Below are 22,788 nucleotides of genomic sequence, written 5' to 3'. Positions count from 1 at the left end.
TATTAATTATTATTAGACTCACATATCATAATGTGAAAAATACTTAAATTTATTAGAAAAAGGTAAAACAAGAGTGAAATAACATTCTATAAATCAACATATATCATTGATAATATATTGATATATGATATTTATAATATTTTCTCAGTATGTGATTTTAAATTCTTTGCATCATTTTTAAGGGAAAAAAAATGAAGAGTTTGAACATTAGGATCCTTTGTGCATATCCCTTCTATTAATGTTCATCTTATTGATAACTTATAACTATGAATAACAAAAATTAATTTGGTATATAAATATATTAAATTACAAAATATTTAAAATATCATTAGTATTTTCCGAATCATAACAATCAACTATTGAAATTTTTAGAGAGTACTAATGCCAATTGGAATCTCAACTTAACCACTTCATTATATATATATATATATATATATATATATATATATATACACAAAATATATACAAAATATAATATTTATAATATATACAAAATATAATATTTACAATATATACAAAATATAATATTTACAATATATATATATATATATATACCTCATAAATGGGCTCGACGCAGTGCGGCCCATTTATTGGACCGAATCGGCGAGTCCATCGTGCGTGCTCCAAGTAGAGGCCGGCGATGGCTACGACGCCGCTCCCTCCCGCCGGCCAGGTGGCCCTTCCGGCGGTCGGGAACCCCGGCGGAGGCGCCTCTGAGGGTATGCCCCCGCCGCCGGGCACGGACATGACCGGGATCTGCTTCCGCGATCAGCTGTGGCTCAACACCTACCCCCTCGACCGCAATCTCATCTTCGACTACTTCGCTCTGTCCCCCTTCTATGACTGGTCCTGCAACAACGAGCAGCTCCGCTCCCGATCCATCCACCCACTCGATATCTCCCACCTCTCGTGCGTCGCGCCTCCCTTGGGTTGCCTTTTCTGTGGCCTAAAGATTTCGTCTTTGAGCTGTTTGTGTATATGCGTGAGTGTAGGAAGATGACGGGGACGGAATACGCGCTGAGTGAGGTGATGGAGCCGAACCTGTTTGTTATCAGGAAGCAGAAGCGAGACGGGCCGGATAAGGTTAACCCCATGCTTACGTACTACATCCTCGACGGGTCTGTCTACCAGGCGCCGCAGCTCTCCAGTGTCTTTGCGGCGCGGATCGTGAGTTCTTCTTTCATTTTGCCTTTTTCTGATTCAAATAAGTTTGATCTGCTTCAACGCGGCAAACTGGAATTGAAGTCGTTGCTCTGGCTGCAGGGGAGGGCTCTGTATCATATATCAAAGGCTTTCAATACTGCAGCCTCGAAGTTGGAGAAGATTGGATATGGTATTTGTTCTCCAAAGAACTATAGACTGTTCTTGCTACTCTTGTTGCAAGATTCACATTCATTTCAATTGCGTGGTTTTTACATCCCTTTGCAATACATAAAATCAAGTAGGCCTGTTTACACTTCTGTTTGTGTGAATGAATGCTGCATTTATGACCTATGATCATGCACATAAAAAACACTCTAGTAGATTAATATGCTTTGTCGATATTGAAGGTGTGGAAGAAAGAATCAACTTTGTCTTCAGTTGGTTTGTTTTCAGATGAATGTTGCTCCTTGTCGTAACACTGGCCTTCCCTTCTTCACAACTTTCATTCATGTCTATGAAAAATTTTGATTTTGCTTCTTGGATTAATGACTTTAAACTGCACGAAGAAAGATAAATAATCATACTAGCTAATTATACTTGTTGACATTCGATGCAATCTTATGTTGTCTAACTAGGAATTTGAGACTATCTTGAGAGATCTGACACAAGGTTGTATGTCATCATACCATCTGATCAGAGATTATGCTTCCAACCTGGCTAGTGATTGCCTTTAAATTGTGTCTATTACTGAAGATTGCCAAAAGAAGGGATGTAATGAATATCTTCCTTACCTTGAGATTATATTCCACACTGATGCAGCTATGGACTTGTTAGCACCATTGAATCCTTTGTAAAACCTTCTCAATTTGAATTGTGCTATTAGTTTGATTCTACATTGATAGGTTTAGCCTTGGGTGATGGTGCTGAGATTGATGACGACTTCTGAACAAGATAACAAGTTACTCTGAAGAAATTTTGTGGTCAGCAATCCATCCGAAATAGTTGGTCTCATGTAATTAGGTTCTACATGAGAAAAGATGGAAGAAAAAAGGGTAATGATGTGCATAATACATCTGCTTAAGAAGTTTCATACTTCTAATGGAATGACATACTATGCTCAAGTGATTTTTTGCTTCAACAGCTTGGATAGCGGACAGCCTTTGTGGTGGGGAGGCTACACAAATTAAAAGACAAAAGAGAGTTATGTTGAGTGAATCCTTGATGGAAAGAAATTTGATCACTACGTATTGGTTCACAATATGAAATAACTCATTAGTATGCACCATTCTGTCTTCTGTCTTCTATATATAAGAAGATGATGCATTTGTGAAGCACTATGAAACACCTCCAAATTGTGGAAGTACTTCAAGACATCATCCTTGTAAGAAGAAATGTAGGAATGATATGCATGTTATTCACCATATGTTGGTCTCCTTTCTATTCTATGTTTTTTAGTTTGATTTAACTATCTAAGATACATTATACTGGAAACGTGAGCCTAATTATTCCTCAAGGCATTGTGCTTATACTGCATCTTTCAAAGCATGTTCCTAAAATTGCTGCATGAAAAACCATTTCTTATCGTGGTACAGAAATCATTATATTGTTTTCATTTTCATTGAAAGTCTTGATCTTCTGTTGTGTTGCAGCTGATGCTGAAAATGAAGAATCTAGCGCTGAATTGAAAAGTGCGAAGGAGACAATTGATCTCAAGGAACTAAAACGAGTTGATCATATTCTTGCCTCCTTGCAACGCAAGGTAACTGGTTTTTTTTACACTTGGTATATCTTGTTTTAAATGGTGTAAATACCACCAAAAACTCCATGTTCGAAAGGAATGAAATGAGTTTGGGATTCTTAGATTCATGCCCATAGAATAAAAATGGCCATGCATGTTAAGAATGGAAGAAACACTTTTGCATGTAGATACACGTTTATGTATAAGGTCTCACATATATTTCCGAGAACTTTTGAGGGACTATTGAACCTAATTAGTCTGGAATCTTGAATATTATATAAGAATCTGCAGATATTATGATATTGCTAACATAAGAACATTTAGCTGAAAAAAGATAAAATCTTTGGTGATGAACCAACAATTCAAAGTGCCTTTCTTCTGTATTCTCAATGAATCACCAATTATGTAAAGATGTAGAAGGATATGTTTCTTCCCATCTTATACTCAAAACCTCACAGATGTGTTTGTGCAATCAACATATATTCCATCCTAATCTATTTGCTTTTAGTGAAAAAAAAAATTTAGGAGTTGTACATTGTTTTCTTATCTCAACCAAAAACATGATGTTTGAATCTGTGGTTGCATTACCCTTTAAATTTTGTCAAATTTGTTTGAGCCTCAGCCAAATGCAAGTAGTTTATGGGTAATGGGTTTCATGGTATCTCTTCCATTCGGAGGACAACCGTTTTTTGCTTGTCTTGCACTAGTTACATTGTTTAAGTTGTACATCAAGCTAGATATTTGTTAGCAATGCCCTCTAATTCCTGTCAAACTTGTTCAAGCCTCAATTCTCTACCCATCTGAGAATATATATGTATTTTCTTTTGCGTTGCACTAGATACATTTTTTGGGTTATACATCAAGTTTGATACTTTTTTCCATTCTTCAATGATGCAGCTGCCCCCAGCTCCTCCACCACCACCATTTCCGGAGGGTTATGCTCCATCAGCCTCAGACGCAGAGAAAGGACCAGACGGCCAACAAGCCTCGGAGCAGCAACCATCTGTAGACCCTATAATTGATCAAGGCCCAGCCAAAAGGATGAAGTTCCAATGATAATTAAGCAGCAGATTCAATCGAAGTGCTTCTGCTTCAAGCATCAATCAATATTGTCTCTGGATTAAATACAATATTACAAAATATTCTAATTCCACACCAACATTTGCAGAAGTTGTATGATATTCTCATGGTTCAGTTAAATCCATTGTTAGTTAATTCGAGTAATGATATTCTCATAATCGCATTAAAATTGCTCCTTTGTGGTCTGTGAGTAGGAGGGTTTGAGTCATATAGATGATAATATAAAGATAAAGTTATATTACATTGATCTTTCAAATATAGTATTGGCTTAAGTATTGTGTATTGGATTCATTTCATTTTTAATTGAATCTGAAAGAGGATTTTGCATGGTTTACCTCTGACTTGCTTGGAGATCGAGCTTTGAAACCCATTTCAAGTTTGATTTCACTAACCTTGGGGAATAATTTGAATGAATCTTTGAAGAGAAAAATGCCAAGCTGTTCAAGAATTGTCAGTCATCTGCAACCCTAGTCAGGAGTTCAACTAGTACAATTAACAGGCAAAAACGAAGAAACAAAGAGAGCGATTCACTTACCTACAAACACTCGTTACTTCATATCTTGCATGTTACTGCTTCTCAATGCTTGAATTGCCGAATATTTACGCAGCATACTTTATCATGGCATTCTAGACAAGAGTTCAACACAAAAAAGACATAAAAGGTCAACAAAAATGACTCTTTTTCTGTCCATCTAGGTTTCGCTGGGCATAATACAACCTACATTATTTTTCTCTACAACCCAAACGGATCAATAAAATGTTTGGGCAGTTATTTCCCTACTCGGTCTTCTCAATACAACACCAGACTTCACCTCACTTGGGTTAATCCAGTCGGCCTCTACAGTGCTACAATGTTCTGTTACTCTACATGTTTGGCTTTTATCATGATACAAAAAGGATGAGCTCTTACTGCCTTCGGAGCATGTCGTTCGGCCCCCCTGATGCTTCATCGGCGCAAGCCTCCCAACCTCCACATGATCAATTTCCCTGCCTGAAGAGCTAGCATTCCGTCCAGAATCATCATGTAAGACTTTTTTCGATGAATGCCTGGAGAACAGGGGTGAATGAGTGAGTCCATTAGATTCCTTGGAGCGTCTGAGGCTATTTGAGTTGATACAGTCTGACTCTCCAGACATGCATTCCCAGTTCTCTTCAGTGCTTGCCGAGTCCCTTGTGCTCTCGGTGCTACAGGAGGAGCCTTCATCGAAAAGAGAGGAATTGTCGCTGGAAGAATCATTCAAGGGAGGACGGAACAGATCTGATGACTGAAAATTGGCACGATCACCCATCATTGGTTGTGGGTAGAAGTGGCTCCTTTGTTCTGTAATTGATGAACCACCTGACTTTCCACTGGCTTCCTTGCTCCTGATCTTCCTCGCTTGTAAAGGATCATGGGAGATTGCTTTCCTTACTAAGCTCGGGGCATGAGGTGAGCACCTAATTTGAAATGCCAATTCACTAAGAAATTTAAGAAACATAAATGAAATAAGAATGCGGCTCCAGAACCTTTAACTTTACCTGGCATAAAGAAGCATGTATGCACTTTTTGACAGAACCTTCTTGAGCTCCACAGGTTTTACCTGTGCAGAATATAAAAGGTGATTTCATCGTCGAATGAATATATAACCCTCAGTAACACTTGATAAACTTGTCGATTTAGATTTTTTGTTGGTGTTAAACATCCAGTAAAGAGCATATGATCACTGGGGAGACCAAATGAAACAGATGCAACGAGATATGGAATTTGAACTCTGTCATTATACCACAAAGTGACTGATCCAAATGTCGGTTTATAAGAATACTAAAAAGGTGTTTATTTATTGCATAAATCACTCTTGAATAATGTGATAAGCACATCTTCAACATTTTAGGTAAAATGACTGATTGAATCAGAGAGATAAGCAAATTAAAGCCCTGTAGCAAATCAAATATGTAACGTTGCTTTGAAATAATTTAGACAATTCTAACAGAAGTCATATTCTCGATCAAAAAACCACAATAAGTTCATCATAAAGGCCCCACAATCAGTAAAAGAAAGTAACAAGTAGGATACCTCGCTATCATCAATCTTGTACCACTTGCCCTGTGTATCCTTCACATAACAAACATAGTGACCAGAAAAGGAAGCATTCATCACATCTTTGTGAACGATCACCGCATACAGCTGGTACATAGAGGATGCATCATCTCCGCTCATATAATGAGCTAAATTGAGGTACTCAGGAAATCGGACAGCTTTGTTGAGCTTGCCATATTTACCAGACTGTACAAAGAATCAAAGACATACAGAAGAAATTGATTTGAATTGTCAGACAGAAAATATTCCAAATAGTGCTATGATCTAAAACGGTTACAAGCAAACATCACTTCTAATTCAACAAAAAGCTGAATGTTAAAAAGTAGTGAGTGCTTTGTTTATGAGTTTTAGAGATAGCAGCGGGTGTAGTACCTACGAATTTCACCCAAATATGAAACCAACAGCTCTTTAGGTACCCAAACCCAACTCAGATACGTATTTTTCAACCTGAACTCAACCCAAACCCAATTAAAGGGTACACAAAAGAAGTTACCTGTTGCCATCCAACCTCATATTAAGAATAACAACAGGAAGAGTACTTGAAACCAATTTGATTAATGATCTAGGTACCTGAGCCCATGGCCCAAATTCTTTCTGCCTATTTTCCAATGTGAACCCATTCCAAACTTGATTAAAAAGGGTACCATATACAGTTTAAGAAAGTTGACTAGATCCAAGTGGCTCAAAAGACCCACCTGCTGCCATCCCTATAAGTAATTACCTGAAATCGCTTCAATACAATTGTCAGGACATTGGGAGCCTCCAATATTGACAATCTTTTCCTTGCTCGCTCACGAGACTTGCATCTAATAAGAAAAAGTAAGCGGTGCATGAGTTCCATTATCAGCATGGGAAAATATGTAGTAAAACTATATGCACAAAGGCATTAACAAAAAGACTGCCTTACAATAGACACATGCAGAATTCACCACAGGGTTGGGCTGAGTTATATCAGAAGAAGTTCTGTGGAAAAGTTGAGCAAGCAAGTGGAGACTATCATTGTAGTCAGAACTCAGAAGAACCACACCAGTGAGAAGTGTGAGAAGCTACTTCTGACATAATAAGGTCACCGTCCTATCTGACTTGCATGACCAAACAGAATAAAAGTTGTAATGGCTACTACATCCACTTTAAAGAAATGATAGAACTCTGGTAAAATATAATGGAAGCAAGACTTCTGGATTTGTAATGTCATCCGGGTACCATAATTTGGCCAACAAGATTAATAGTCAACATAGAAATATTAGTGAACCTAGAAAATCCTCAATTTTGGATGATGCACAACTTGACCTTGCTATAGTCAAGGCTGTGACAAGTGGCATCCTACATATGATTATTAAGGATCAATTTAGTCTATGAGTTGACAATTAAATGTTACATCTTTTAATTTTCAGTTTCCCCAGTATATGTCCTTTGTAAAAATACACCCTTAGGTACCCTAAGTCCTTGAAGCGTTTCACTCCATTGCTCATGGAACACAAAGGAGAAGAGGTTACTGAGTTTACATTATCCTATATCAATATTTTAAGAAAACTCAGTATTCCAACTTAAAGGTCAAATTGTCCCTTACCGATTGTTTCGTTGTCCTCAACACAAGACAAAATATACAAGAATTAGTTAGCTTAAAAGACACCAGTATCATGTTGATCTTTAAACTTGGGCTGATTCTATTAATTGACCATTCAACTTATTATGTTTCCTCGCAATCAATGTGCTAGGGTTATTCCCGTTTTAGGTGGGGCTTGTCGAGTAGACTCCAACCCTTTTAAGTCACTATACCATTCATTATTTTTAAGAAAAAAGTTGTTATTTAGTACACAAAACAGAAATTCTAACCAGTCAGACTCAGACAGAAACCATTCTTCCAAACTTAACCTCCAAAAGGAAAATGGTTTGTTCTATGATCACAACCAAACAAGTTTGAATGTCATAAATACTTGACAATGTCTTTTACCCTAGAATGTATGTCCTAAATTATGTAGCATTGTTCCTCCAGGAAACCATCCTAATCCAATACTAGGTTGTGAAGTAAGAAGCCAACATGGTGTTTTTAATTTTGTGAACAGACCATAATCACAAATGCACATAACAATGATTTATCTAAAATATTGAAAAGCTGAATATTGAGTTCCATGGTCCAACATGAGAAGGTGATTCAGTCCTGCAATGACTAGGGAGGAACATTAGGAGTGCAAGATGTGGTTCAATGTGATTCATCCAATAAATTCCTTATTGTAGATAAATTATGGTAACAGATGGAGCCTCTTATATTTATAATGCGTCCACATTATGGGGTTGTTTTTGTTTCCATTGCAATGTTGAGTTCACAGAGAAGGTGATTCAGACCCGCAATGCCTAGACAGGAACTTCAGGAGTGTGAGATGCCTATGAATTGGGAAATCCCCTCCTACTTCATCTGTTCTATCGTCATTAGTACTCTCTCTAAATGTTCCTCCACTTGAGATTAGAAACTTGATCTGGGATGGATCTAGGATTAGCTGAAGTATGCATTAAAGTTACATTCCGTCATTCCAAGCTATTTCATTACTCAGGTATCTGTCTTATCTTTTCTGTTCATAATACCATAAATACAATTTAGGTCGTCCAGATTATTAATCAAGTCCTTATGGTCAGAGTAACCTGGAATTAAGGGTTCAGGGATTATAAACCCAACATTTGAAGATTGGTGACAAAGAAAGGAGAATGTTCATGTCAATCAGTTAAATAACATGAATAGACCAACCTGTCACACTCATACTTGTTCTTCCCATCCAAAATTTCTGGAGATGTAAAACAGGAAAGTGCTTCATCAAGGGTAGCAATGTCACCATGTATCTCGACAGTAAGATCCATCATTCTTTCACATCGCTCTGAGTTGCTCTTACACCTATAGCACCTTATCTGCATTCAAAATCATCAACCATCAGTTAGATCCTAACTAGCTATACATCATTATTAGGCATCTCTAGTGAGAACTGCTTTGATAATTGAAATAAGAAAGTTTATGAACTGAAATACCTTGGATTGCAAGTAGCCACCAAAAGTTTGTTGTATCAGTGTTGTTTCTTCTGCTAATACATCATCTGGTTTTGCTCCAGCTTCCTTTAAGCAAACAGACTGCATAATATCAATTGCATACCTGCCAATATATATGAATAAAATGCATGCTCAGAGATGCTATCAACATTGGAAAACCAGACAAATTTGAAAAACAAATAACATTCTCCTATTAGAAAAATATCTAATCATTTTTCCGATAGCACATGAATGCTCCAATTTAATTATTAGTTGTATGTTACATAAAATGACCTTCTAATTCTATTTTGCTAGAATCGAATTTGCAACACAAATTAGTCTCCATAGCTAGATGTTTGACAACAAACTTAACTAGCCGAATCTAACACAGAACTGCTAGTCCCAGAGCACAACAATAGGTGGGAGGAAAATAAGATTTCATTGTTTAAAATATGCAATGCCTAAATCCTTGACTAATTTAATATAATTAATTTAAGCTAAATGTAGACTATATCAAGTCTCTTCTTCACCATTTCATTGTTTATAAAAAGGACCCCATCAGTGCAATGTGACAGGATGATCAATGTATGCAGTTTGACCTCTAAGACTTGAACTCTGGTAATCTAGGTCACAAATAGAAACATAACCGTGTCACTAGAGGTTCACCTTTATATGATCTTTTATTTGTTTATATCAACATTCATTTAATGGTCTTTAGTACGGTGTCTATGTCAAATTAATGATAAGGATTTGCAAAGTTAAATGTCTGATGTCAAACTCACCTTAAAAATTCATGGGCATCTTCTTCTTTCCCATGGCCAAAATTACTCCCAATATTGTGTAAATGAGAGAGTATCCCTATAGGGGATAAAGGTGATTTCCCTTGCTTTGTATTCATCACAAGACTTTCAAATTCACATGTAAAGCACCAGTCTTTCTTTGGACCTAGTAATGATGGTATAAATAAAAAAGAACTGAGTTTTCTATATGTAACAATAAAAAATTGCAACAACCATGCCATACAGAGAATAGACATACATCTTTTCGAATGAAGACCTTCAAGAAGATATGCAGTCAATGGCCGAGTAAATGCCAGGCACTGGAGAACAGCATTAGCATAACAGCTGCAATAAAAATAAACATGTTTAAAGAGGAAAGTCAATTGATTGTTCATAGATTGATGATTCAAGCCCTTATGTGCCACCAAAAGGATAGACCCATCATATCATAAGGAAACTTAATTGTCCTAAATGTTTACTACATATTGCACTAACCATATTCATCATATAAACAATCAATTTCTTTTATCTCATGAGTCCAGAAGCCTATGACAACATATAGCTGAATAAAGGAGACGCAGAAGGGCTTCAAATCTCCATATTGGTATATCTTATAACAACAACAACAGTTGATTTGCAGAACATTAATCAGCAAATGATAGGAGCTCCAAAAGAATTCAGACAGTTGATGCTTCGGAAGCTACGGTGCGACAGTAAAACAAGCAAAGGGGAAACTGATTATGGGGTGACAGTAAAACAAGCAATACAACTAGTAACGAAAAAAAAAACTACAGAAGAACGTTGTAACTCCAGCTGGCTTGTGACCAGCACCTTTGACAAAGAATTGCCATAACAGCAAGATACTGACAAGGCACATATCCAGTACCTTGTACCTTGCACATTCGTGCACATTTAACTACCATGGTCTGGCATGAACACACTGTGACATTATATGTACATTGCCTACCAGACTCAGTCACATGGTTGACAAGCAAGCTCCACAGTCCTATTAGTCTAGACTATATTGAGCTAGAAAGGATAAGAACCAGCAGTGTCAATCTTGAATGAGCAAATAAGAAACAGCATACATATCCTAAAGTTACAAATTATGTAAGGCAGCAATTGTTTAATACCTGTTGCCACAGTTAATGAGACCACAAGGGTGCAATTCAATGTTGTCAGAGTTGTAAAGTCTGATAAAGAGATCATATGGAAAAAGCATCTGCAAAATCAAGATAAAAAAGTAGTAAGCCAGACAGGGCTGTGGAAATTAAGCAACAGAACTACTGCAGACTCACGTGCCCCTAAGCAAATGCAAATCTGCCTACTTTACATTCACATAAGAAAGAGATTGCTCACCGGCTCTGAGGGGTAATGCCTAGAAACTTTGGGAGATGTAGACTGCTTAACAAGTCTTTTTGCATATTTGGATAGACCATTTGCTATAGCACTAGAAGAATCAGATAATCTGATGGGTTCTCGAGAAGCATTACCAATTTTTGAGGTTTTATGAATTGCTAAAGGGTGAGCACCACCATTAGATGATAATTGATCAGAAGCAGATGCTAAAGGTCTACAAGCCTTGGACTTCAGTGACTGCACTTCAGTCTTCATCCCATTAGCAACAGATCCTGATTCTTCTTTGTTTGAAGCTTGCATCTTCTTGTTCTCTGACTGAGATTTAGCTTTTGATGAAGCAGATACATGAGAAGAAATTTCACTTGTTGAGCCCACACCTATATAGGTCTCATCATGAACCGTCCAAGGAGAAGCAATCTGATCCTCACCAGTGATCTCAGAGTGCTTGTTACTTGTATGATCCAGAGACGCAGTTGCTTTTAAACCAGTTGGGCCACTCAACACAGATTCATCCACCTCGGTTTTAGATGTAAACGCCATCTCTTTTATGTTACTAGAGAAAGTTCCATTTACCAAAGGACTTGATGTAGAAAGCTTAGGAGTTGAAAAGCTAGTAAGATTTGCATCGTTATTATTGACTGCTTTTCTGACGCTAGTAGTAGGTATTTCAGAAGATGAAGATTTTTCTAGCCTAGCATTATGGAGGAGATGTGGTTTGCCATTAGCCAAAGCATCATCAGGGGTCCCAATACCATAAGAAACTGTTGAATAAATTGGTATCGATGGTAAAGCAAAAGAATCAGAAGTGTTTTCCTTTCCAGGAACATACACGTCATCCTCATTGAGATCATCAGGAGAGAAACGGGATTCAGATGCAGCAGCCCTCTCGAAAGACATCTCGACTGCTTTCATGTTTAGATCCTCTTTATGCTCCAAACCAGGTTGTTCAGCTTGCACTACCTTTGAACAAGATACACTTGTTGCACCATTATAATTATCATTAACAGGTGGAGGATGACATTCATCTTTGTGGCCTTGTCTCCAATGAACGATCTGGCATTTGCCAGAGCTGCAATGAATAAGGAAAGGAAGGTTGAAATTTAAGAATACATATCGGTCCAAATTTTCTTCAAAAGACAAAGTCCAGCACAATATTGCATTATGAAGAACAGATGATCATAATATACTACACAAACCAAAATTTCCACATTTATAATGTATCCCATAAAACTAGCAGATTAAGAACCAACAAGTAATTTCAGTAAATAAATAATTAAATAGGTGGAACTTATAACCCTGCAAGGCAAGCGATTGTTAACTACTAATCAGCAGACAAGAAGTCCATAAATCTTTAGTGGCCTATCATTTTCTTATTGCAATGCTTAGTTATCCTTGAGTCTCTGGTTAGGTAGTGGACTAAAATCCCTAAAGCTTCACTGACAAGGAAATTATTTCTTGCTAATTTGATGTTATATTTTGCTGTCATACTTCACAAAAATTAGAAAGGTCTTAATTAATTCATCATGAACTGAAATTTGCATTTCTCCAGATAATATCATTATATCCTTGACATTTATTATTAGTTAAAGATTTTTAGTTGCTTCAGTAACAGATTTTGAGTATTTTGTCTCAACATATGTATTCTTTTATTTTGTTTCACAAGAATGTACAACAAACACTACTATATAGGCACCGCAAGTTAAGAATTAGTTTTATCTTAACAACTACATGTATAAAAAATGGTGAACTCGATACTCCAACTTTCTCCAATCACTTGAAGCGCACAAGATGATTTCCTCTCCATATGAACAAAGTACATGAGAAGTCAGGTTGAAAAAAAGTGATTTTGATATTCTTCTCCTGTCAACACATAAATATATTGTGATCTAGTCGTCCAGCATCTCCAACAGACTATTGAGTTGGTTTCGTCGAGGCTCACCGATCACCACCATGAAATCTTTTCTCACTTATAGATAGAGCTGTATTCTTTTCCAACCTCAAGTTAGCAACTTGTGAAATTTTAATCGTTCATAGGTTATACAAAATCCCCTAATAAGTAGTGATGACAACATCAATTCCAATTATCATTAATCTAGCTATAATATATAGAGATCAAGGCAATATTAGGGAAAAAGAAGGTTCTTTCAGGAATAATATGAAGTCCAAAATTCACAAGCTGCAATTTTCTCAAACCAACAGTGAATACCCTAAATTCACAAAATCCAACTTCAGATCAGTAGCTAAATCACACCGTAAGCCTAATACTGAGACAAATCAACGGAATTGCAAGGCAGAACGAAGACAAAGGAAAGAATTTGCGTCTACCAACCAGTATCTGACAGCCTTGCACCGGGCGCACCTCGCGAAAGCGGGGCAAAAGCACACGGGGCACTCTGGCCGTGCCGAGGGATCCTTCGTGACGCCTTTGGCAGCGACAGCAGCAGAAGTCCACGCGGCCGCGTAGGCTTCCATCGCCTCCACCTCCGCCCGGGACGCCTCCTGTGCAGCGAGGAGCGCCAGCCTCCGGACCTCCTCCCGCCTCGCCACCGCGAGCCGCCATCTCCGGCGCACCACGAAAGCAAGCACGGGGGCAAAGAGGAGGACCAAAAGCGCCGCCGCGGAGGGGCCTAGATCTCCGCGGAGGGGCATTTATCGGCCGCCGCCGCCGCACGCCAGCCAGCAGCTCCCGTTCTCCGACCTCCCAAGCCGCGTCGAACGCCAATCATAGATCCGCCGGAGGCGGCCACCACGCAACCTACAGCCTTCGGTTTCGCCCGCCAAACCTCCCAAAACCGATGCCCCTCCTCCCCCAGCGCTGCTGGTGCACGATAAGAGCTCTCCCCGTTGCCGCCGATGTAAACGAAACAGCCAACCCGAAAAAGGACGGCAGAGAGAGAAAGAGGAGACGAATGTTTTGATACTAACGAACAATTTGGATGGACAAAAATGGCAGGAAAAGAGATGTGGTGGTCTTCACGACTTTGTACAAGCAATCCTGCTCCCAAATCATCATTTATTACAAATAAAAAGGTAATTAAAATAGTTATTGCAAAAATAAAAAAAATGCTTCTTATTTTCTCACAACATTTTTTTTCTTGTTTCTGAAAACAAAAACTGTGGTCAGTGCTCACATTGCAAGAATCCAATGAGATAGTTAACTTGTTAGCCAATTTTAGTAAATCTCTAAATTGAATAATTGACTTATGAATTGTCTATTAATTTGGGATGATATTTTTTTGTAAAAAGTCTTTTTTTTAAGGTTTTTTTCACCTTATGTGATCTTTTTCTATATTTCTCAAATGATATCCCTATTTATCATAATCCTTGAAATGTTTCTTGATAATACGACTCGAATTAAACGTCGTCGTACCTTGTCTATAATGGAAAGTATTTTTTAAAAAATATTACTGTAGTTGATATAAAATAAAAATATTTATTTGAAATCATATTTTTTATATGAGATGATTTATATTGGGTTTCGAGTTCATTTATCTTATTTTTTAATTAAAAACCTTACAATATTAAAATATCAAAAATAACACCATAAACTTTATACATGAGAATTAGACTAACCTCAAGCATAGTAAAAATCAATTTCACTCTATAGATCAATTCATATATTTGCTACTGATGTTTATTATTGAGTATTTTAGGAATCATGACTAATAGGGGCAAATTTTGGATAGATTTTTTTTTTGGAAAAATTCATCCATTATTTTATCCTATAATATTAGTGGGTTTCTTTTCAAGAAAAATATAATCTCATTATAGAGATCTAATGATAAAATATTAAGATTTTTATCAAATAAGTTAACACACACTTTCATTCATGTCTCAATTCCACTTAGCTTTGTAGATAATGTGATGCATAATTAATTAATGTGATCTTGCATGGCCTTACATATTTAATGTGATTCATGAAAATGACCTAAAATTAAAGAAAGAGAGGAGGATGTGATAAGAGGACACAATGAGATGATGTTATACAAATACCAAAACAAGCAATAGCACATTGTTAATGGCCCAAAGTTTCGATAAATTAACCTAATACATCATTATCATATTAGCATCTTAAAGAGAGATGGATAGATCATAGTCAACGATGACATGAAGAGCTTTTGAGTCAAGTAGATCAAAGAAATCCATCCCACCCACCATGAAAGGGTAAAGGACAACTTTGCTATCGAAATTGATTTGGATAGATCAACAAAACTTCAAGAGCCCCACTTGGAGGGGGAATTCACCAAGGTGGGTCCCGACTTAGGGTAGCATTTTGAAACCACCAACCATGCCAAAGAAATTAGGATAACAAGGGTTGGAAAGTCTCCTTTGGATGCTTGTTGGGTTGCTTCAAACTTGGCCTTGCATGACAACTTGTATCATGTTTTGTCATTTCTATATGACTATGAGCCAATTTTAGATTGAGAACTTATTGTACATGTTGTGTCATGTGTTATATGTTTCAAGGTAGATGTGATCACCTAAATATATTTTCCCCAACTTGCGATTTTTTTTTGTCAAGATAAAAGCTTGTGATTGGGTGATTCTTTCGTATTAGTCTTTGTATAGAAAATGACAGATTAATATATATTTTTATTTTTATGATAAAATATAAATTAAAGTATGGATGAAGCCGATATTCATTAATTATAATTTATCGTATGGTTATGATTTTTTACTCTTAGGTGATGGAAGATTATATAACCTTTCGAGAATGAAAGACGTCAAATAAGTATTAATTAGATTTTTATGAAATTGTCATACGAGTCATTTAGGAGGAAGATATGACCATTCAAAATTAATATATTAATCATCTAGAATAATTTACAATCTTTTATATTATGGGAGATTATATAATCTTACCTTATAAGAAAGAAAGGATATTAATCAAATTTTTATGAGATTGTAACGAGAGACAATCATCTTGAAGATCAATAAGATATAATAACTAATATATTAACAAATTTGGTTAAAAGACAATCTAAGCAATTCGAGCAACTATTAATTTATAAAAAATAAAAAATTTAAAATCAAGTGAGAGATTTAAAAAAAATAATTCACTAATCTTTGAATATAATTCGGATTCACGAGACTAATCTTTGAATATTCGTCTAATATAATCAAGTCACAATATCCGATGAATTGACTAATTATTATTTTTTTAATTTAAGAATGCATATAGTACTAAAATGATTAAAAATTTTTTTGGATCATATCCAAATTATTAATTGGATAAATAACGTCCACGAAACAAAAATGAAATCCCCAAATTCGATGCAAATCTCAAAGGCGCCAATCAAATGTCTGCACGGATCTCAAGGTGTGATCAAGCGCCATATTTAGTTTAAGCCACCTTATCTTGAACAGTAAACACTATTAATCAAGTTGCAGCGCGGATCTCAAAGCGGAATGAACGTTGGTTAAGCGCCCTATTTCATTTTGCCTCATTACCTAACGGTTATTAACAGTTTTAGCCGCCCTATTTCAAGTGTCTGCACGAATCTCAAGAAGGGATGAACGTTGATCAGGCTTCATATTTAGTTTAACTCATCACTTAACCACTCATAACGGTTTCAGCCGCCTTATCTTAAACAAACACTTCAATCAAGTGTCTGCACGGATCTCGATGCGTCTTGAACGTCGTTGTTCACGCGCCATATTTAGTGTTGAGCACATTAATCAAGTGTTTGCACGGATCTCAACACGGGCCACCTAATTACGACAAACTCGGCCCAGCCGGAGATGGCGTCGCCAATGCCCTCGTCGGCCTCCGCGTATAGCTCCCGCCCTCCGTCGGCCTCCGCCGGTGGGTTGCCAAATCCTAACTCCTCTTTGTCTTCGATCCGTGACTTGCCGCTCAAGTCTTCCGAACCTCGTTCTCTGCTTGGGGTTTTCGTCCTCGGATCACATCGAGGTGTCGGCATTCTCGGAGGCGATAGAGGCGCACGGTAGAAAGATCGCCGAAGCGATCATGGCGTGTGCCCTCCAAATTTTTTGAGGATTTTGGTCATTTGATCAGAAATGACTCTATTTGTTGCTGCAAATGTGAAGGTAAACATCAAGACGCAAGTTGTAGTGGATGAACCTTACATATGCGTGCTTGTTTGTGGTATGTCATTTTGTTTGATTGGTCTTTTCTTCCTCCCTTATACTTTTTAGTAGACTTCTGTACTGATATTTATGAGTCTTTTTTTGATAGACCAGACTGGTCTCTCTCTAGAACTCGTTGCGTCCCATAGGATTGTGTTGTTCTGGAACTACATGAAAATTCATGTACATAAAAAAATTAAAATAATCAAAAAGAGATTCAAGCGTTTTTTTTATGATATTATATCTGAATCATATATATCATCATCAATTCTTTAGAAGATTCTTTCGAAATGATTTACTCAGTGGGTGACCAATAAGGTCAGTTTGGATTCCTGACGTAATTCCTCTAACGCTCTAGTCAGTCACAAAGTAGTGTTGATAAGTATTTCAGGATTCCTAATTAAATTCAAACTCATTAGAAAATTAGAAAGATTATGATTTAGATTAAGGATCCAAGTAATAAGAGTAGTCCTTAAAGAATTATAATTTATTTTTATAAATAAACATTGGATCTCAAGGTGTTTGGTGTTACACGATCAATTCGTAAGGATTACCAAGTAGGATACTCAAAAGGAGGGACTTCCTTAATCTACCTTGATAGATCAATCACCTCTTTTGATTCACTCATTCACACACAGGGCTCTTTTTCATGAGAAAGAGAATTCACTCGCTAGAAAATCATGCTCTTTTTCAAAAAGTACGGGGAGACATAGAGGAAAATACTTTGGATACTTCTAATGTTTCTTAGGATATAAGGAGGATTGGAAAAAAAATACTTGAGGTTTATGTGAGAGAGTGTATGAATATTATTTTTTTTTATGTAGTAAATAATTTGATTTTATTAGTAGTAGTAAGAAGTGAGTTGTTGAACTACATATAATCTTACGTCGATTTTCTAATATGTTTTTTATTTATTGATTTTTTTCTTTTATTTTGAGTTCTTCTCCCCCTCCCAACAAATGACGTATTTGATGTACATTTATGTTTCATCTGCTATCCATTACATATTAAGTTATTTGATTAAATATGGCTTGTTTCCTTAGTATTCAGCATTGTGTGGTTGCATAGGTGAAAAAGAGTGACCTGCTTAGCCAAATTTCAAACACAATCTCTTGTTATTTTCTAATAATTATTGAAGTTATATTTTAGTTTGACAGACCACATTCTGGAACATCATAATAAGTTGATTAAATAGAATATAATCAGCTTGCCAAACCCCTACACAATGATCAAGCATAGGTTTTTGTCTTCAACATTTATGAGGTTGAGCTAATGCATGTTCTAGATAGCACTTAGCATGTTAGTGCCTCAGTTGTGCTTAAGATCGGTATTAGATGCTGTTGTTCAATGAGAAATTCATGTGAATCAAAGTCTCACTCTCTAACCTTCAATATCATGAGAAAGTTGACAGTTTCAGAGCCATACTAAATTATTTGCATGGATTAAGGTTTCTTCTGGTGAAAATGATAGAATAACCACCAGAATGTGGAATTTTCCGCATTAGGGTTCGATAATTGGCAAATCTAAAACCAACATTAGCTATCTAATTTAAAAGCTTACTACCTTATTCTCCATAAAAAAATGTTTACTACCACATGCATAGGATGCACATTTTTAATTTCCAAACAAGAGGATTTATCTTCTGATTTGTTTTGGATTATATAGCATTTTATTTGTTGTTTATCTTGAGTGTTCATTGGTTAATGCGGGTGTTGTCATCCAGAAGTTTAGGTTAGAATATTCTAGGTTTCTTTTCTCTTGCATAGTAAGCTTGTAAGTATGACTCTTATTCAATAAAACTCATCTTGTTTGATCCTTTGATGCATACAGAGTGGGATGCATTGAGTAGTAGCACACTGTATGGGTCCCTAAAAGTTGAGTTTCAACATTTTAATTCTGAAAGTTGAACTGGTTTTACCTCCTTCAGAATCCTCTTATAATTTCACAACTTTGAACTATATATCTGAGTGCAAGCCCTCTTATTGATGCAATCGAGCATGAATTATGGCACAAGTAGATGCCTAATTATTTATATGATAGTCTACTGCTTATATGATGGAATCATTTATCATTCAGCAGGAACACTGAGAAAAATGTCTTGAGTGGGCCAGTGCAAAACAGTTCCAAGGTCAGAAAGAAAGGATGGTTCATTTATAGGGCATTTGACAACAGTATATGGTTAAAGCCTCCTCATCTGTGAAAATTGTTTTGCAAGAAAGAAGCATTTTTAAGGGTGCAGACAGGTGAGGCTCATCTCTTTGGAAGAATTCTAAAAAGCAGATGCCTGCAAGGATCCTAATAGAGCTTTGAGTACCTTCCATGTCATTTCTGCATGATATCAGAACAGCAATGTCTACAAGATATGAAAGAGAAGAACAGGTGATATACTGTCCCAACTTTTGCTAAGACTTTTGGTGATTAAGTTTCTCAGTTGCCTACATTGTCTCAAAATAATTCTGTGGAGTCAAGTTAATCTACTATGTCAAAACTGCAAGTTGATCTTTCTGCAAAAGCTACCATAGTATGGTTGTGTTCAGCTCTCTAAGAGATGAATTGGGACAGCAATAGCTAAAATAGCTAAAATAGTTTATGAAATTAATTCAAGTTATTTTGGCCTAATTATCTCAATCTTAGAACAAGCATATTGTTCCTTTCTGTGTTCCTTTGCTTTCTGTTCCTTTATGATGCAAATAAACTTCTGATATCATATCCTTTCTTCTTGGAAGTAAGTTTCAATTTAATGAAGGGTGAGCAAAAAGAGCAATGAGAATTCTGTGGGCTTCTTCATATGGGAGCACTGACATGGAGAGAGAGAGAGAGAGAGAGAGAGAGAGAGAGAGAGAGAGAGAATTAAATATCAAATCCTTTTAGGATTCTGGCTTCTGGTTGTGTGGGAGCCAGAAATGGCTGAAGAGATTCCTATACAAAGTTATCCATTAGATGATGTGGACACCACAAATATTTGCTGCAATTTGATAGCTCAGATCATTAAGGCCATGCATTATTGATGTAAGATATTGTCTCCTTTGCCTTATAACTTAATCAAGCAATTCACTATGGCCGATCTGAGAAAGATCAATAATTATTTCAACTACCATATTGTTTGGAACTATTTGGCAAAACATTGAATCAACAATCCATCATATATGACATTAGGTTTACAAATGGTTCACATAAAAGATAGGCTACACAATGTGTGTTGGCATAAATGAGACATCAATTCTTTTGTTTATGTGAAGACATCACATATGTCAACCTTTGTGAAGGTCATTAAGATCTATTTGATTGTTATGTTGCATCAACATCAACACAACAATGATTAGGTCGAACTTAGAGCAAAGGACCCAAATTAAGTAATGTGAAATAATTAAAGTGATAGAGAAGAAACAAAACCATTTTCACATATCATAGCAAAATATATCGTATTGCAGTATACTATTCAATATGGGAGATACGTACTGATATAATAAGAGATTGATATGTGAACCTTTCAATACCGGATAAATTATGCTATATGATCCTATATTATTAAATCAGAGTTTGTACCAATCAAACTAATCAGACCGAGATTGATTTGATTCAAACGATCTATTTGACCGTTTGAACCAGTAGTCCTTCGTCTCCCCTCTCATATTCTCTAATTTATTACTCTTTCAATCACTTTTCTACTTATATATATTTTTTATTATCATATTTGTATTCTCTTAAACCTTATAAAGTTATTATTTATGGATTGGATCAAACTTGTAAGATTGATTATGGAGGATTAGCACATAAGTTAGCGGAAGAACTATATAATTAAAGGTATAATTTTTCTTAATTTTTTATGATCTATAAAATGATTAATCATATTCTATATTCTCAATATCTAATATGTTATTTGGGGTCTTTATGGTGATAGAATATTATTAATTAAGGAATAATTAATACCTTTAATATTATGATTAGTATATTTAATGTTATTTTTTTAGAAAAAATTAGATACTTAATGTGATTTACATATTTGTGATGTTATAATATGTTTAATTAAGTTTTAATTAAATTTTTAATATTATGATTAATAGTTTTAATGATGGTTTAATTAAAAATTGATCCATATTAGGTCAATTTAATATTTTAATACATATTAGGGTAATTGACATATTTATAGTAGTAAAAGAGGACTAATTATAGATTAATTAACTATGTTAATACTATGATTAATATATTTAATATTTATTTAATTAAAATTTAGATCATATTAGGTCAATTAAATATCTTTAATTCTTTTTAAAGTGTTGACATGTTTATATTGGTGAATAAGGAATAATTAAGAAGTAATTAATTATATTAATGGTAAAACTATTATATTTAATAATGATTTATCATAATTTGACCTAGATCAATTTTATGTATTTAATATGAAATAATTAAAAAGAAGAAAGAGTCGAAGAAGAATATTATAGGGCTACGAATGAATTGATTTATGATAAATATGAGGGTCACAATAATAATGTCGACTCGAATCTTATAGTTGATATTCATGCATTAATAAGCATTAGTGCATGTACCAGGAAGCAATGAGACACTACAGCCTAACTCATGATGGGAGCATGGTGGTGATAGTGAATTTGTGTTATAGAAATTCTAGATGTCGTCCTGAGATAGCCAACTGCCCCTACTCTTAAGTTGAACCAGATTGGTAGTATAAGGCAGGATAGAATTCGTGATTTTATCTGAGAACTTAGTAGGATGTCAGCATTATATATTATTGATATTGATCCGCAAACCTATCAGTCACAAACAGCAAAGTAAATATAGATTGATGATGCATATAGAAAAGAAAAAAAAAATGAAATATTGAGAAGGCAATAACTAAATAGTTCAACTTGTATACGATTTCAACAAATATAGCATAAAGTATATATTATTAGAGCGTGATATTATCTATTTAAAAGGTTATCATATGGATCCAATTTCTAATACCAAAGGAGATCTATTGTGTATATCTAGATGAGGAGGTAGAAAAACTAAATTATTATATCAAATCCTTCAAAAAGCAATGAGATGAATTTAGGGTGACACTAATATGTGATAGTTGAATAAGGCCAACAAGATTGAGTCTCATCAATTTTATTGTATATTACAATAGACGGATATTTTTTTATAAGTTAATTAATTCTTTCATAAAGATTCAAGATGCAAGCTATATTGAAAACCTAATGGATATCATAATAGAGGAGATTAGATCATGGTATATTGACTAAATAATCATCGATAATCGAGCCAATTTTAAGAAGATCGATTTATAATTGATAGAGAAAAAAAAGTATTATTTTGGACTCTATGCATAGCTCGAATCTAATGCTGAAAAATATTTGTAAGCTATCATTAATTAGCAAATGTATAGCTCAAGCATAATCAAAGTTTATATATAATCATCATTGGGTTCAATTTTTATGTAAAAGTATACAAATGGTGAGATACTCCGATCCAAAATCACTTGATTTACTATAAATTTCATTGCC

General features: G+C 35.5%; 2 protein-coding genes across 2 annotated transcripts; one reads left to right on the top strand and one right to left on the bottom strand.

The window, feature by feature from the left end:
* The first annotated feature begins 577 nt into the window (after positions 1-577).
* Positions 578-4,105, top strand: LOC135674455 (mediator of RNA polymerase II transcription subunit 6-like). The gene is made up of 5 exons (XM_065184320.1): positions 578-909; positions 993-1,167; positions 1,264-1,333; positions 2,793-2,902; positions 3,779-4,105. Exons 1-5 carry the CDS (start codon positions 641-643, stop codon positions 3,935-3,937), a joined length of 783 nt encoding a protein of 260 aa, XP_065040392.1. The 5' UTR covers positions 578-640; the 3' UTR covers positions 3,938-4,105.
* Positions 4,106-4,624: 519 nt separating this feature from the next.
* On the bottom strand, positions 4,625-14,140 carry LOC103985466 (ubiquitin carboxyl-terminal hydrolase 17). Its single transcript, XM_009403167.3, has 11 exons — positions 13,521-14,140; positions 11,192-12,260; positions 10,966-11,054; positions 10,092-10,177; positions 9,836-9,998; positions 9,057-9,177; positions 8,782-8,939; positions 6,760-6,844; positions 6,015-6,224; positions 5,480-5,541; positions 4,625-5,398 (listed from the first exon to the last, which is right to left on the bottom strand). Exons 1-11 carry the CDS (start codon positions 13,838-13,840, stop codon positions 4,711-4,713), a joined length of 3,051 nt encoding a protein of 1,016 aa, XP_009401442.3. The 5' UTR covers positions 13,841-14,140; the 3' UTR covers positions 4,625-4,710.
* Positions 14,141-22,788: the final 8,648 nt, after the last annotated feature.

This window comes from Musa acuminata, chromosome BXJ1-5 (assembly GCF_036884655.1).
Source record: "Musa acuminata AAA Group cultivar baxijiao chromosome BXJ1-5, Cavendish_Baxijiao_AAA, whole genome shotgun sequence".
Classification (NCBI taxonomy): Eukaryota; Viridiplantae; Streptophyta; class Magnoliopsida; order Zingiberales; family Musaceae; genus Musa; species Musa acuminata.
Note: the sequence above shows the minus strand (reverse complement) of the source record. Positions and strands in the feature narration are given on the sequence as shown.